General features: G+C 39.2%; 1 protein-coding gene across 5 annotated transcripts in view; it reads right to left on the reverse strand.

Annotated features, from left to right (window-relative positions):
* elmo2 (engulfment and cell motility 2) overlaps window positions 1-15,236 on the reverse strand; it is a 27,892-nt gene extending 12,656 nt beyond the window's left edge. The window contains exons 1-13 of one of the 5 annotated variants that reach the window (XM_054785105.1): window positions 15,076-15,236; window positions 12,886-12,955; window positions 12,659-12,762; window positions 12,175-12,215; window positions 10,064-10,136; window positions 9,573-9,623; window positions 7,891-8,060; window positions 7,624-7,723; window positions 7,146-7,291; window positions 6,575-6,653; window positions 2,656-2,691; window positions 2,315-2,365; window positions 134-256 (exon numbers count right to left, since the gene is read on the reverse strand). In XM_054785105.1, coding sequence (XP_054641080.1) covers window positions 134-256; window positions 2,315-2,365; window positions 2,656-2,691; window positions 6,575-6,653; window positions 7,146-7,291; window positions 7,624-7,723; window positions 7,891-8,060; window positions 9,573-9,623; window positions 10,064-10,136; window positions 12,175-12,215; window positions 12,659-12,736 — 948 coding nt within the window. In that variant the 5' untranslated portion in view covers window positions 12,737-12,762; window positions 12,886-12,955; window positions 15,076-15,236. Of the gene's footprint in view, window positions 1-133; window positions 257-2,314; window positions 2,366-2,655; window positions 2,692-6,574; window positions 6,654-7,139; window positions 7,292-7,623; window positions 7,724-7,890; window positions 8,061-9,572; window positions 9,624-10,063; window positions 10,137-12,174; window positions 12,216-12,658; window positions 12,763-12,885; window positions 12,956-14,937; window positions 14,958-15,075 lie in introns of those variants that run through there. The other 4 variants (XM_054785103.1, XM_054785104.1, XM_054785106.1 and 1 more) reach the window with 4 other exon arrangements.
* Window positions 15,237-16,009: the final 773 nt, after the last annotated feature.

Genomic DNA, 16,009 nt, shown 5'->3' on the forward strand with positions numbered 1-16,009 from the left:
GTTTTCTTCAAAAAGTAGGGGGAACATCGGTCGTCTTATATTGAGGTCCAGTGTTCTCAAACATCATTTTCTGTTTGCGTTTTTTTTTATTATGGTAAAAAAAAAAAAAAAAAAATCTTATTTTTGTTATTACCTGGTCGTTGGGATCCATTTTGGTCATCATTCGTTCCTCCAAAAGATTAAAGGTCAACACCTGCAGCACATACAGCTGATGTGCCATTTCTGCTTTGATTGGTCGATTCCCTCTTATGACATGCTGGGGGAAAACACAGAGTCAAACATTTCAGAAGAATTGTGAAGCTAAAACATGTCATGTACCATCAATGCTCCAATGAATGCCTCCATTCAATTAACCACTGAGTGTCCTTTAGACGCCTAGCACATGGTCAACAAAAGCAAATAACCGACAGGGTTTCGGGCTGCATTTGAAGATACATGATTGGTGAGCATCCAGCATCTGTATTTACCGCCGAACGTGCTTTCAAATGTTGGCTGTGCGACTCAGCTGTTGGCGTTGAGCTCATGCATGCTACACTTGTGCTGTTGTTTACAATGAACTCATCAGCGGTATCAATGCTGACTGAGCAGTTAGCTCCTTACTTGTATGACAACATTGTCCCAGTCGTGTTTGTGGTTTCGATTAATAAATGTCCCGGCTGTATTGGGACCCCACTTTCCACAAGACTGTGGAGTGTATTTTTGGGAATTTTGGTCCATTCATCCAGAAGAAGATGTACATGTCAGAGTTCACTCATGTTGTCCCACAATTTCACACCAAATGCATCGAAGCATCATAGACCTTACTTTGGTCTCTGCGACAGTCATCCTGGGACAGAAAAGGGCTTTCGCCAAACTGTTCCCACAGAATTATTCAAAATGTCTTGAAATTAAGATTACATGAGGGCTTTAAAGTACAACTTAAATTTGTTCCATTAAATTGTATTAATTTATTCCCAACAATCTATTATCTTCATTTTGTAGCGTGTCTCTTGGCTGAACTGCTTCCAATATGTTCGATTTTTTTGTCCAATCAGATTTTAGCTTCCATGTGTTGCCATGTTAATCTAACCTGCCCAGGGCCTTCAGTACCAGGAGTGCTGACCCATGCCACTTAAAGACTATTATTAATGCGGCAGTTTCTTTACACAATCAAGATTTGTTAGCAGGCGCACAATAACATCTGAATTTTTTCCGTCCTCTGATTGGTTGATCACAGCAAAACTGTTCGACAAGTCAAGTTACACTCAGAACGGCTGACCGAGGAGGAGAAATTGACATGGCTGGTGAGTAGAAGTATTTTATTGAAAAGTTTCATGGTTTTGTCATGTTTTTAGATAAATATTGATCCTGACCTGCTCCAGATGATAATGTAGTGTAGAGGTTTGGCACTATCTAAACCCTTTATCACCAAGCCGAATTTACAAGCACCACTGATGGTGGAAGCTACTAATGCGCAAAGTTACTAGAAGAAATAAAAGTCAGGCATATCGGTGATGATGTATTCAAAGATAAATGGTTAAGTGTTTGTGTCACTTTAGTAATAATGGTATTGTAGCGACCTGGCAGTTATGTCGAGTTTTTTTTGTAGAGTATGTTTTTGGTAAGTGGCTGGATGGCGCAGTGGGTAACGCTTAGCACAGGGGACTGGAATTCAAATCCCAGTCAAGGTGAATAGCAATATATGGTATTATAATTATCATTGTTATTTTTTAACAATACTAGCCCTTAGTGTCTGCCGAGAACAATTCTGTCAGGTTAAGTCCTCACTGAAGGCCCCGGTATCAAATGCATCGCCCGCCACTATCATACAGTAACTTCAACAGAATGAATTTGGAATTGGTCGGGTCATATTAGGATAGAGACACTGCGAGGGTCCAACATTCATCATAAGTGGGTCGCGATCTTGCAGGATTTGGTTCCAGAGAGTACACAATGCTGCAAGTGCTCCAGGAAAATAACACTGCACTGTCTTCCTCATTTGCAGCCAGCTCAGGGAAGCACTTCCACACAAGTCGGCGCCAAAAGGAATCATTTTCAGAGCGGAGCTTTTTTCCACATCATTGACTTCATGCCATATCACATTTGCTGGTTCTGCTTCAACAAGCTTCCCTGCTAGTCAATCTTTCCACTGGCTGAGCGGCTGGTCTAGAGCATGGAACATCCAGGCCTCAGAGAACACTCTCAAAGACTGAAAGTTGGAAATATTTGGGTCGTTTTAAACCATGGATTATATCATTCCAAGAACAGTGTCTTCCATCTAATCTCACTAGAATGGTTCATAAAGCCATTCTACCCAGCAGTTTATCATACCCACGTTTAGTATGATGGATCGCAGGTGCTTTTGGGCCAAAGTGCTTGCCATTTCCTGCGAGCAGGAAAGAAAAAAGGCAGATTAGGAAGGATGTTTGATTATACACCGTAAAGACAAGCAATCATGAGCTATACTCCAGCCAAAACCAGCATTGCCCATCTGTCATTCACACCGTCTGTTGCAACACGACCAATTTGATCCAACATGCATCTGTGTGCAGCACAAGCAAGCGGGTGCTCTGCCTGCATTGGCATGGATAGAGCAGAGGCTTTATAGCAATACAGAGTGGAGCGTGGGGACCTGTGGGGTGGACAGGATGGTATGAGATGCTGATGTGTACTCACAGTGAGGTGCTGCTCCAGCGGGTTAGTGTATTCCTCCTACAGGTTCAAGGGAGGAGGAGGAGGTATAGGACATGCAGTGATGGAAACAAAAAGTGCACACATGGAGCATGAAAAAGAGGATTACATCACTGGCTCAGCAAGCAAAGACACAAAGTATGTGACACAACGTATTTCCAAGCACATACAGTATGTTCACTGTCCACTTAATCAGGTACACCAGCACTATTTGGTAAGATTCAATACAAATGCCGTGTCAAACATTGTGCAAACTAGAAATTCATGGGTGTAGACAACTGCAAAGTATTCCTATTAGCGAGTGAATAAACAAGCAATTATAGTATACAGTGATTGCGGGGAAGTAGGTAAACTACAGTTTTCACAAAATTTTCACAAAAACTAAATATATAAAACAATAAATCCAATGCATCCCAGTGGAACACAAAAATGCTTAGTTTTGATTAATAGAGGCAGTGCTGATTAATGTAACATAATGCTTATTATTGTAGTTGCAGTTGTCAGCAATGAGCGGTAATTCTTATATTTAGATAAATAACTAAAATATTACAAGTACACACCACCACATTAACAGAAATATATATATATATATATACACTGTAACTCATCTTTATTATGACACATTTTTCTGATACACCTCTTGTATTGTATCTCATTGGTTTGTTCTCTGTATAACTAATATTGTGGCTGGTGAATGTGGAAAGAACAAGCATGTCATATTTTTTTTGTCTGATATTAAAATGCACACTGTGTTCAAGTACAGTGATGAGCTGATGTTTTTTTTTTGTCCTTGATTTAACCAGAAGAACCTCATTGAGAATAAAAATGTATTTTTCAATAGTGTCCTGGCCAAGAGGCAGCACAATTTGCAAGTTACATTAGACATTCATACACACATAATAAAAAATAAAACAATAAAAATACAAGGTAATAAAATTACCAGTAATTGACTATTCTAATGTTCTGGAATCATTTGCTGTATTTTCCAAATTTGCTTCTTAAAAAATGGACGTATCAGTCTCTCTCAGCAAAAAATGTGACGAGAACTTCACGCTCAGACACTGTACCGTTAAATTGAGTCAGTATGCCCCCTAGTGGCCAAGGGCACTTAGAGGAAATCTCCTGTTGTTTGGACTTTTATGATATGGCTCCATGCCTACCTAACAAGCAGGACAACAACTTGGCAACAAGTGCAGTGCATGCAGACAGTGGAAGCAACAGAATGCAATATTTAATTAGGTATGCTTGACTTGCAATTTCAAACACAGGGACTGGGCAAATATCAGACGCTGATATTTTGCACAGCTTTTGTAAAACTGTATTTTTTTTTGCATGTTTTAGTCAGACAGCTTGTGCATTTTTATTTGTATAGTACAATAGGTACACCTGCATATTCTGATGTCTTTTCATTACCCTTTTAGCTACACCAGCGAGGCAAAATATTAGCAATGTTCCACTGATGTAGCATAATAAGGTAACCAAAATGTTGATAAAACCTCTCAGTATAACGCTGTGCAGTTCTACACCACTGAAACTACAACCACAGTAATAAACATACAGTTAAATCAATACATTTGACAGATTTACTGGCAGATTTACTGATACTTGTATTGGATCTCATTAGACTATGCAGGTGTGTCTAATGGTAACTCTATGATTATGCTAATTAGGGCTGTCTAATGATTACAATTTGTAATCATATTAATCACAGTTTTATAATTAATCATGATTAATCACCATTTGCAACTATGCATGAAATATGCCAGATTTTACTGTATTTTATGAACACAAAGATAAATGACAGGACACGATTACATATTAACAGCTATGTATTAACGGCTTCAAATGAACTGAAAATTGAACTCAACCTACATGATACCACACGTCGGAAGATCTATTTCTCGATATAGTAATCCCCCGTTTATCACGGTTAATTGGTTTCAGACTCAACCATTATAAGTGAATTTCCACAAACTAGGATTGCTTCTTTATAAATGGAACATTTTCGTAGTTAGAACACAGAAAACCTAATATGTTAATATTATTAGCGCTCTCTAGGCATGAACTAAAACCCCTATAGACATCTTTACCCTCCTATTAGACGTAACAACAGAAAATAAGACATATTATACAAAATAAGACATAACACGGACTGACACGTTAGCATAGGGAGAGCTCCTTATCATCTTTTCTGGACAGCATACTTCCTGCCGTGGCTATTGTCTCATCGATGCAACATTACTGACATCTAATGACCAGTGTAGAATATTACATATCACATCTTACAAAGTGACTTCTGAATGCCATATATTTGGATTTTCGCCATTTGCAATCTTTATGCTTTAAAAATGCTTAATTTAAGCCAAGAATACGTAAAAAAATTTGATTAAATGTGCATATTTTTTGACTAATGGCTGTAGTCAACCAGAAAACAGTGATACTTTATCAATTCATTCATTTTAAAAAACTGTGATAGAGTGAAGCCGCCGAATTCGAACCGTGAAGTGGCGAGGGACGACTGTAGTCTCTTTAATACTAGCAGAACATTTGAATCACTTTAACCATGTTATTCTGAGCAGTTGCGTTCAAAGACACCACGTAATGTAAGATGAATTTACATTTTGAGTGTGTTTTCTGGGATTCTCCAGCATACTTAAGGTTTATGGTTTCATTATATTTGAACATGCATGCGAGTTACAATGCAGTACATCACATAATTCAATTCAGGCAGTTCCACAAGTCCAAAAGGAGTCAGAAGAAGCAAATCTTATTTAATCCTATTCCCCATCTGCTCCACATCTAATGCAGTACATTTTATTCACATCCTGTATTCCATATGCGATTTTTTAATTCATAGAATAATGATAAGGTAATATAATGATGTAATTATTATTATTCACAAGTAATGTAATAATCAGTATAACAATAAATAAATAAACCTAAATAGAGACAAGCATAACAAACCAAGTTCAAGACTCTTCTGCCTTGTATTTTGCAAACATCATCTGCTTGTATTGTTTTTTAATTCGCTCATCTTGGTGCATTGTTTTATGAGTTCCTTGCTTCCTAAATGCTGATAAGAACATTCACTTGCTGTTTTTCTTTGTCTTTCCATTTATTTAGACCACTCATACACGCCTAATAAAGAAATATGTGAGATGAAATGTTGTGCTGTTCAAAGTGTGAATGCACCTTGCGCTAGTGTAGTGTGGAATGAGGAAGTTTTGAATGAGGATGAACAGCGAGACGTGTATGTGAGTCGGAGGTACATATATGGCAGGGGTCACCAATGTTTTTTCCTGTGAGAGCTACTTTTAGAAAATGAAAATGGCCACGAGCTACTCATTTCTGTAGAAATGATTTCCATACCTTATTTCAACCCAAACAAAGCAAATATGCTTGTTTTGCCAAAACATTCACAAAATACTGGTATCCACAACTCACATTTTACGTTTCAGAATACATTTCTTTCTAGTGTTCTCACATTATTAACTGAAAACCTGAATGAAAAGCAGGCCTACGGGCGCCTCATGTGGTCATGGGGGGCTACCTGGTGCCCGCGGGCACCGCGTTGGTGACCGCTGATATATGGTGTTGGAATTACACTGCTGTTGATGTGTTCAGGAGAGAATAAAGTTACAAAAGCGCGTCAGACTCTGTGTGACTTGGTGGGGACGCTAAACTGTGCCTCCGTCCACCATCATACCACAGGTGTGTCTTTCCATGATGCGCATGCGTTAATTATGCTAAAAGGTCTAATGTAATGAATTAAATAAATTGATTACCGCCGTTAACGCGTTATTTCTGACAGCCGTAATACAAATACATACTATTGTGGCGGTTGTAAAAGTGTCAGTCCTAATTATCTACTATTCATTTATCCACTGAGGAGCTGAGTTCTGACCTGCCGTCTGTCCTCAGGTGCCTTGAGGAAAAGAGCATTGATGAGGGCGATGGCGTAGGTCTGAATCTCCTGGTTTGACCTTGAGAGATATCAAGCAACATAAGGGTCCTGTTAGCAGTATCTTGCTCCACACAGCTCACAAAAGGTACTGCTAAAGCTATCTATGTTTGTATTTTTTTTATTCACTAGTTAATAAAAATATATGCTGTGTATGTGATATATTTCACTATAGTATGCAGTCTGAAACATTTCATGAAACCAATATAACAGCAATAACCTGACCAAAATAACACCTTACCACTCCAACCAAATGCACTTCATTTTACTGATTTCAAATATCCTGTGTAGCTGTGCAGGAAATTACAAGAACTCAAACTTAACAATTTTGGAATGAACTGGTGGATGGCTGGTTTATGCACAATTCTGATTATTAAAAAAGGAAACATTAACACCAGCCTTGCTGAGTCATGGATGCCCTTTAAACATCCCAAAATAGTACCACAGTACCACAGGCTCCCCTAAATCAGAGAGCAGGAAGCCCCTGTGTGTGTGTGTGTGTGCTCACACTTGCAGGTGCCCGATGAGTTGTCCCACGGTGATTTCCTGCGCCACTCGGTGGTAGAGACTATGGCTGTTGAGTACCATGCTCTCCAGGATGGCCAGAGAACGCTGCAGGATGGACACATCCACCATGGGCTGGTTTACATAGCCTGCAATCTTTGGGTGGGAAAAACACCATAAGCATCATGGGTTGGTTGTGCATCATTATTAGAGCAGTGACATCCTTGTTTACTATGAAATGTTTCTGCAAAAGAGTTTTCCTTTGAGAAACTCTCAGGGACGCAGTTAAGCTTTCACAAACAAGACACACACACGCATAGACACACACTGAATGAGCTCTACATAATCCAAGGAGTTGCTAGGCAACAGCACCCACTCATTTCCGCTGTGTAGGAAGTAAGGAAGGTTAAAGTTAAATTAAAGCGAGCAAATAGCAAGGACTAAAAAGACACCACAAGTAAAAGCTGTGTGCTATATCTGTGAAGCACCTGCTTGATGAAGGACAAGGAAATAAGATCCCAGGATACAATACTGTGATCCATTAGCTCCAGGAATGCAGTAAGAGTAAAGGCCAGCATTTCACCAAAGCTGAAAGAATAAGAGAACAGTCACCTCATTTTTACCTCACTTGATCAGTAGAAAAACCTATGGAAGCCCTCATCATATAACATTCAATAACAAAAAAAGTAATTTTTAATCACATTTGGAATATCATGTCGCAAGAAAGCAAAAAGCAAAGACAAAAAAAAGCTCACTGTGTGCCACTCTCAACCAGGCGGGCCAGAGTCCCAATCCCCTCCATGTTGATGAACTCTGTGGCAAATGTGGGGTCCGCCGACAGCTTGGCCAGCTCCTTTAGAGCTTCCAGCCGAGCATCAATCCCATGGGACTGGATTCGCTCCAGGAGCTGACGAGCAGCACGAGCCTATCAGCCACAACAAGAAACCTTCATTCAACGGAGAGCGACCTTGAAACTGTCTTTATGTGGTCACTAGGTGTCAGTAATATTCCTGTAATGTTTGGTGAGTTACACAAGCATCAATCTTGAGCACCAGAACAACGGGCTTTTATTGCAGGTTTGAATTATCTCAAAACAGCCACAATAATAATAACATAATAATCAGAATAACAATAATCAGAATAATAAGACGGGCTACTGTTGTGGCCATAACCCAGCTACAGTAAAGCTAAAAGCTCAACTCTGACCCCCTGACGTCACTTCCTGTCCGCCACCCATTTGTCTCCCCTAATAACCCTCGAGCATGAGTTTTATTTATGTCTTAAATGGCTTTTTTTCTGTTATTGTATCTATTATATTGGGTAATACGAGTGCAAAGGTGGATATATGGGTGTTATTTCCTGTCTCAAGGGCTCTAATAATGTTACAAACAGTATTGAGAAGGTCGTAAAAAGGTTTAAATGCTTTAACTATGAAAATATTCCATTTATAAATAAGGAACCCTATTTAGTGAAAATTCACTTATCACAGTTGGAACTGGAACCAGTTAAATTACTGTATAGTGTACACTTTAGGACTTCTTTGAAACAAGTACGGCATGTTTTATTTAAAAGTAGTTCGGCTAAAATCCCACAAATATCTAAAACGTCCAAAAAAAAAAATCGTCTTTTGTTGATTCTTTCAAACTTATGTTAAACGTTTGAAATAGGGAATAGGGTTGGGCATAATAAATGGACTGATAAAAATGTGGTTGAATGTGTATAATTGATAGTTGATTAATTGTGTCATAAAGGAATTGAGGCAGAATGGAGTGCAGTATTTGGCTGCAACCACCAGGGGCACTGATTCCGTCTCAACGAGTGTGCTAGGAGCGGCATGAGATACATCTACTTTGGTACTACTCCTCCAGGCAGCACTGGCATGGAAACAGGAGTTAACATTCAGAGGGAAATTCTCTCAGCTCCTTAAAAATGAAAGTAGATACAAAAAAAACTCAATAACTCGTGATCATGAATTTTCCCCATAATCAGTCAAGGAAATTCCCATCCCTCACGAGTACATCTGAATCATGACTAATCAATTTAAGAAATAATTATGACTAATAAATGCTGAGGACAAAACAACTTCAATAGAAGCAATATGGTAGTTTTAGTGGGTCATATTTGTTACTCATTTAGGTTTTTTTCTTATAACAGTTTACAAAAACTGCTATACAGGCTAATACAAGCAATCCTCTGCCCACCATAATCCACTGGCTTGTCTGAGAAGAAACACTGCAGGGGCCCATGAAGCAGAGTTACTATAGAAGTGCGCAAGAGGTGCAACGCATATACTGCATATGCACTTGAGTTAGAGCCCCAATAGCCTAGTGACACTTATACTGTGCGACATAAAGTCACACCAAATTTGGTTTTAGTCTATTGGCCAATAAGTCAAACACATCTTTTTATATGTCAGGAACAGCTCAATGTGACTTACCGGAGAAATGGCTAACCGAAGGATGGTCCCGTTCTTAATGTCACCACGACTCTAAAAGAAAAGGCACATTGTCAACCATCACTTGCAGTATCTCACAAAAGTGAGTACAACCCTCACATTTCAGCAACCAATCCATGTTTCTCTGAACCACAGCTCCCCTGTGCAAGTAGCACTCATGCAGCCCCCAGACCATGATGCTACCACTACCATGCTCGACTAAAGAGAAAACACAATTATCTCAGTACTCACTTGTGTTGATAACTAATCAGAGAATAATGGCTGTGTTGAGTCATTTTCTGTGGATAGTAAAGCTATACTGCTATACAAAGCTGTACACTGACTACTCTAAAGTATATCTAAGTCAATTTATTGTGTTGTTCCTTAAGAGGATATAATAAAATGGTTTCTACAACGTTAGGAGTGTAGTGATTTTGTATGCTACTGTATAATAGTATGATGACAGATTTGAGGGAGGAAACCATTAAGCTCACCTGTTCAGTGATATAAAGCTGAGGACCATCAGCATACCGTAGGGCAAACTGTTCTGAGCCTGACAAAGACCAGCTGAGGATGGGGGAGATCAAGTCTGATTAAAAACGGCATTTAGTACCATCCACCTAAAGTAAGGTGAACTATTAACTATGAACTATGCAGCACAATTACAAAATGTTGCTCAAAGTCAGATTGCAATGTGTACACGAGTGGGAAACATGCGAGACGACAAAGTAGAAATTTTTCCGTGGGTGTTTGCAGCAGAATGTGAGGATTTTTTTTTTTTTTTTTTAGTCAGAGTCGTGAAAGTGAAGCGGTATGTAGCGCGCATACTGCAGAGAGGAGGGCATATGAGATTGCAAAATTCATCAATCATTGTACAAAAGGCAGATGAAAGGATACATTTGCAAGGTACAGATAGATTTCAACAGAGTTTGTGAACTCTCTCTTATTGCTGCGCTCTTGCATCATAATCATCAGCAAACAACACACATTAAAGTCTGTTTAAGGATAAAAGCTTAAACTAATGTTTTATGCTGAAAGTACTGTGACAGCCACTTTAAAAATTCAAGAAATAAAATGAAAATCAATGGCTTCTTGACATTTGCATTAAATGCATGGAACCTAACCGTAATTTCCGGTGTATTACACACAACCCACTAAATTTAGAGAGAAAAATAGATTTGTACAAACAGTATACAAGCTGCACCAGACTATGAGCCGCACATGTCCACGTCATAAAGTGGCATATTGCGCACACGAGTCCGTGAGGACCAGGCAGCTCTTTATTTGACAGGAGCCAATCATGAGCTATGAGAAAGCTCAAAACAAGCTTGTCAACCCATTGGAAATCGCAGGAGATCATGACTCAGTATAACAGTCTGACTTACGATGTTATCTTACAAAGAAGGCTAAAATCGTCACACAGCAACTTAACACTCAAAAGCTAGGTAAGAAATATACAAGGCAAGTACCAATACAAGTTTAAAATGTTTAAAATTAAAAAAAAGTCATTTGAACTCCATCCCCTAAAGCCTAATCCCCTAGTTCGTCCAAAGCATTTCATTGGTTATCGCTGCCTGGGCACTGCAATGATGTCTGGCTCCTTCTTGTTGACAAAGGCCGCATTGCAGCGCCCCAGCAGCAATAACTAATGAAATGCTTTGCTGGGATGAAATGCATGATGAGATAAAGTTAAAATAGCTGTTGTTTTTTATTTTAAAATCATATTGGTACTTGCCTTGTATATTTCTTCCCTAGCTTTTGAGTGTTTAAGTAGCTGCGTGATGAGTTTAGCGTTCTTTGTTAGATGACACCGTGAGTCAAACTGTTATAGTGAGTAATGACCTCCTGATTGGCTCCTGCCAAAGAAGGAGCTACCGTTTCCTCACTGACTCAACAGTATTTAAATGATTAGTAGTAGTTCTAAAGTATAGGAGATGTCAAACAGCCATAAATTAGCTGCACCGCTGTTTAAGCCACGGGGTTCAAAGTTTAAGAAAAGTAGTAGCGGTAGCGGTAGTGTAGTGTTAAAAATGAATTCAAACATTTTCAAGAAATTAACAAAATGAACACTAGAATGAACTATTCTATTTTTGACCAAACAATCAAATCAAATTGGTCAAAATTTGACCAAATCACAAAATAATACATCACATTTATATACTGTAGTTCTTTACTATGTAGTGTACTTAATGCACAATTAAATGTAAGAAATTATGAAATAATAATAAATATAAATGTTAAAATAGAATACCAAATATACCTAAAAAAAATGTTTTTCAAAATTCACTTATAAATTGAAATGAAACGTATATAATAAATAGAAAGTAATTAATTTGTTCTAAATTGCACACCGTCATACTATAGCTACCCACCTCCTGTTTGTCTAATATCAGTAATTGAGATTCATGCATTATTCACTGAGAAAAATTTACACAAAATGCAATGGGGAAAAAATATAACAGAATCTTGCATCAACAGCATCCCCAATATTTAGTAGATGAATGTATCTAATTTTAGAAATCTGTCCGACTAACCAACACCAAAAAGCAACATAAACGTAACTGCATAACTACCTACTAAATTCCACAACAGCGAGAATGCTTACCCATCACACACTTCACGAATAATTGAGGCCAAAGGTCTTTTCTGCGAATAGAGGAGGAAAAAAGCATTGAATTCATTCACGTCATAAGAAACACATTTTCGCTTTTCATGCTGGCATGTAATGTTTAAGTACAGGGTGGGCTAAAAGTAGGGTTACAGTTACTTCATTGTTAAGCTGAAACAGATAATGAAGTAACTGTAACCCTACTTTTGGCCCACCCGGTACGGTATGTGACTGATGAAACATTAACACTTTTTAAGCTTAACACTTTGATTGACACTCAAAGAAATAGCAATTAACAATATTGTACGTTTATTACTGTGGTTGTAGTTTGCAGTGCTGTTTGATTGCACTGCAACATACTGGCTGGTCTAACGTTTATCTTATTTAGCTCCAGAAGACATCTGGTGACTGACTATATGTGCTTGCAAAAGTTAAGAGTGATAAATGAGAAGGTTTTGAATGTTTGAGAGATTATACAGACCTGGTCCATCTCAATAAGCTGAGCATTAGCACCTGGCCATTCAATCGCCACTTTTACAATGTCAGCCGGTGGGGGCATGGCTGCCTTTTTGTTGTTCTTGTGACCTGCAGGACAAAGAGGTTCTGTGACTGTGTACATTACTGCTTGCATTATGCAATCACACATTGCTGTTTTTGTACAACCACGAGCTGGTTAATTTTAATCGTGATCTAGTGGCAATGCTTTACCTAATAGAGAAGTGTAGATGGGGTCACTCTGTCTCACAGCTCTACTCTAGAGGCCACTGTGTCAGTTCCCCTGTGAAACACAACAAAAACACAAGTGTGAACTCATTTAAATGCACTCCGACAAACATGGCGCTTTAGGCTCAATTCTTGCTGTGTCATTGAGGGAGAGTACAAATATTTTACTCAACACAAAGCTTGCATGGCTGGACCGCTCAGCCGTTAAAGTACCAGCATTGCTTAATAAACAGCCTATTTCAAAAGACGAACATTTTTGTGTGTAGAATTGTTAGACATTTCTAATGATTAATCTTAGTAACATAAACAGCTATATTCTATTCAAATGAGCCACGGCCTAAGACTTGCAGCACCAAGAGGCTTTGTGAAAGATATGATGTTGTTAATCGAATGCTCATTTATCATACTGACTACGAGCACATTTAAATGTGGCCCCGAATTTACAACTTTGAAGTATGAACTATTGTCATGCATGACATCATACAAAACCCTATTATAAAAGCATCAAAGGATTAACAAATTGCGTTTCTTTCCTCCTTTTAGCAAGACGGCCAGCCTCAAAAGACTTTGCTCAGAATACACAATAAGATATGTGAAGTACAGGCATCCATCTTTATAGACATGAGCAGGACGCACAGAAGTTTGTTGACTAACTTTTCCTTGAAGAGGCGGAAAGAAAAGGTAAATTATTCTTTTGTCTTTGTTAAACACGTGCACGGCTGTAATATTTTACATTATACAGCAACCGATTTACGTAGTTATGTGTTTCGGGCATTTAAAGTCTTTTTCTTGTTTTTGTTGGATTTGATCTTGCAGTGTTTAAGTGATCGGAGCATTTTTACTTTGCAGAATTTTCTCATTGCATTAGTTTTGTGGTGTTTGTGTGGTTTTGGTTATGGATCACTTCTGTGGTTGGAGCATTTGAATAATGCTGCATATTTGCAAGGGGCAAATGACCACCATACCTTTAACAATGCAAAAGGTGAACATTCTTGTCACATGTACAAGTAAATGTACCTAAAGTTCGTCAAGGTTTTATGATGGTGACAGTTTGATCCCGCAATGGACTATCTATTTCTAGGGCTGTTTTAGACTTTCATGTACATTTTTTGTGATGGTGAATTTGAATTTATTTTAGACATGAACATACTGGACCATCATTCAATTACGTTATTCATATTCCTATAGAGATATGGTAGACGTGAACCACACTCTTGCACTTGTTACACTCAATTGTCTTTTTGGATGAGTTAACCCTGCGATGTTAGATGTTATACCTTCTGTATTAACAATGCACAGCATGATAAGGTGGTTAAATGCATGGAGGAGCTGCAGGCTGCAAGCAGTGGCACGATGATCAGCACGGAAACGCCGATGGCCTTAATAGCCTGCTCAGCAACTGGTAGCTTAGCAACAGCTAACACACGTTTGGCTAGGTGTGTGTGGGGACACATTGTAAATGAAGCCTCAATTTCCACCCCCACACACTACTCTCGTGGTTCTGGCGCTATAGTTACCTAACATAGTTACAGTGAGGTCTGTGGTTTCATTTTAAGACGACTGAAACACGGAGAGCCTGACCGGAAGTGCCTAACTTTCACAGTGCATATCGAGTAACAGAGTGACGCCCCCTGTGGTGAGACGAGCACCATGCAGGGGATGTCTGGACATGGGTAGCAACACATTTCACGCATTAGTGTGCTAGTTATGAACATACTTAAATACATCTGAATTGACCATGTGGCGAAGAGATGAACTATTGTTGTGTACGGTTTGCTATGAAGGACGAGAAGCCCCACGTTAACAAGGAGAAGTGATTTTAAGAGCAGATCAGAGCCGCAGTCATGGATCATCGTGCCGGAGGGAAGACGCTGTTAGAGGCGGCAGTGACAGATGCTGCACCGGATGCAACCCCCAAATATCCAACTGCTCAAATAAACATCGCTTCATGCGGAGGTTTTGCGGATGAAAGTTGCGCCAAATTGCAAAGCCACTCGCTGTACGGAATACTAAGAAAAAGAAGTGTAGCTTCTCTACAGCGTAATTCGTCCAGATTGTCCTCCATTGCTGGCGTGGAGTAGCCGGGCTCGATCCATGTCATCTATCTCTTCTGCTTGATGTGATAATGAACTAATAATGGTGGAAGTTCTCGCATTGGTGTTCGGTATTACTCACCCCGTGGCTGGGCCATCGATGATGCTGAGAGCATCCCCCCGCTCTCTGATGAAATACTTTAAGCAGCAGCAGACACTCCTCCAACGCCTTGGAGGCGGGACGCGATGCAAATGTTGCAGGCTGCGAACATCTTCCAACAGACAACATGCAGCCTCTTCTGTTTGCATGTAGTGAGAGAAGGATTAATTTATTCAACTTTGCTGAGTGTGTCAAATTCAAAACAACCAGTCGTAATCTAATAATAATTATGCGAACAATATTGTGCAATTGTATGCATAAATTATTTGGTTTAGTCAACCAATTGAGGGGAAACATTCATTCGAGCCGAATTTGAACCAGCGACCGAAGGATTTCAGCATAAAGCCCCATACAGTCCATCAAAGGGAATGTATCCATCGTAAAACTGTCTTTAAATGACGGCAACAGCGAAATTAAAATTTATTTTGGCAATAAAAAAACAACTAATTTTGCGACATGCTGTTTTCAGTCTGCAGTGGTGTAGTTTCCACTACGCCAAGCATTTTAATGTTTTCACGAGGGCATTAATATAGACGCCGACATGATGCAATCGACATCATTTACAACAAATACTGAAGGTAGACTGATGCTTTTCTTACTGCTTTTTATTTGCTGTGTGAAGAACAGCATCTTAAACACTTTCTTAAGTATCTTGTGGCAAACGCCGTTTCTATACAAAACAATAACTAAAGTATATGGGATTTTAGTATTTACTATTGCATTTAAAAATGGGTTTCTGGAGGAGTTTTCACAATTGTGGTCTTCCCGCGCAGCCCTGCACACGCCCAGGCACCAACCTACGACCACGCAACCTCTGTGACGCATGTTGGCTAAAACGACCAACTTCCCAACCCACGGAATGAGCCTCGGAGAGTTTTACTTACCGTTTTATCGCACCTACCTGGCATTTTTTAAA

Source organism: Dunckerocampus dactyliophorus, chromosome 8 (genome assembly GCF_027744805.1).
Source record: "Dunckerocampus dactyliophorus isolate RoL2022-P2 chromosome 8, RoL_Ddac_1.1, whole genome shotgun sequence".
In the NCBI taxonomy this organism is placed as follows: Eukaryota; Metazoa; Chordata; class Actinopteri; order Syngnathiformes; family Syngnathidae; genus Dunckerocampus; species Dunckerocampus dactyliophorus.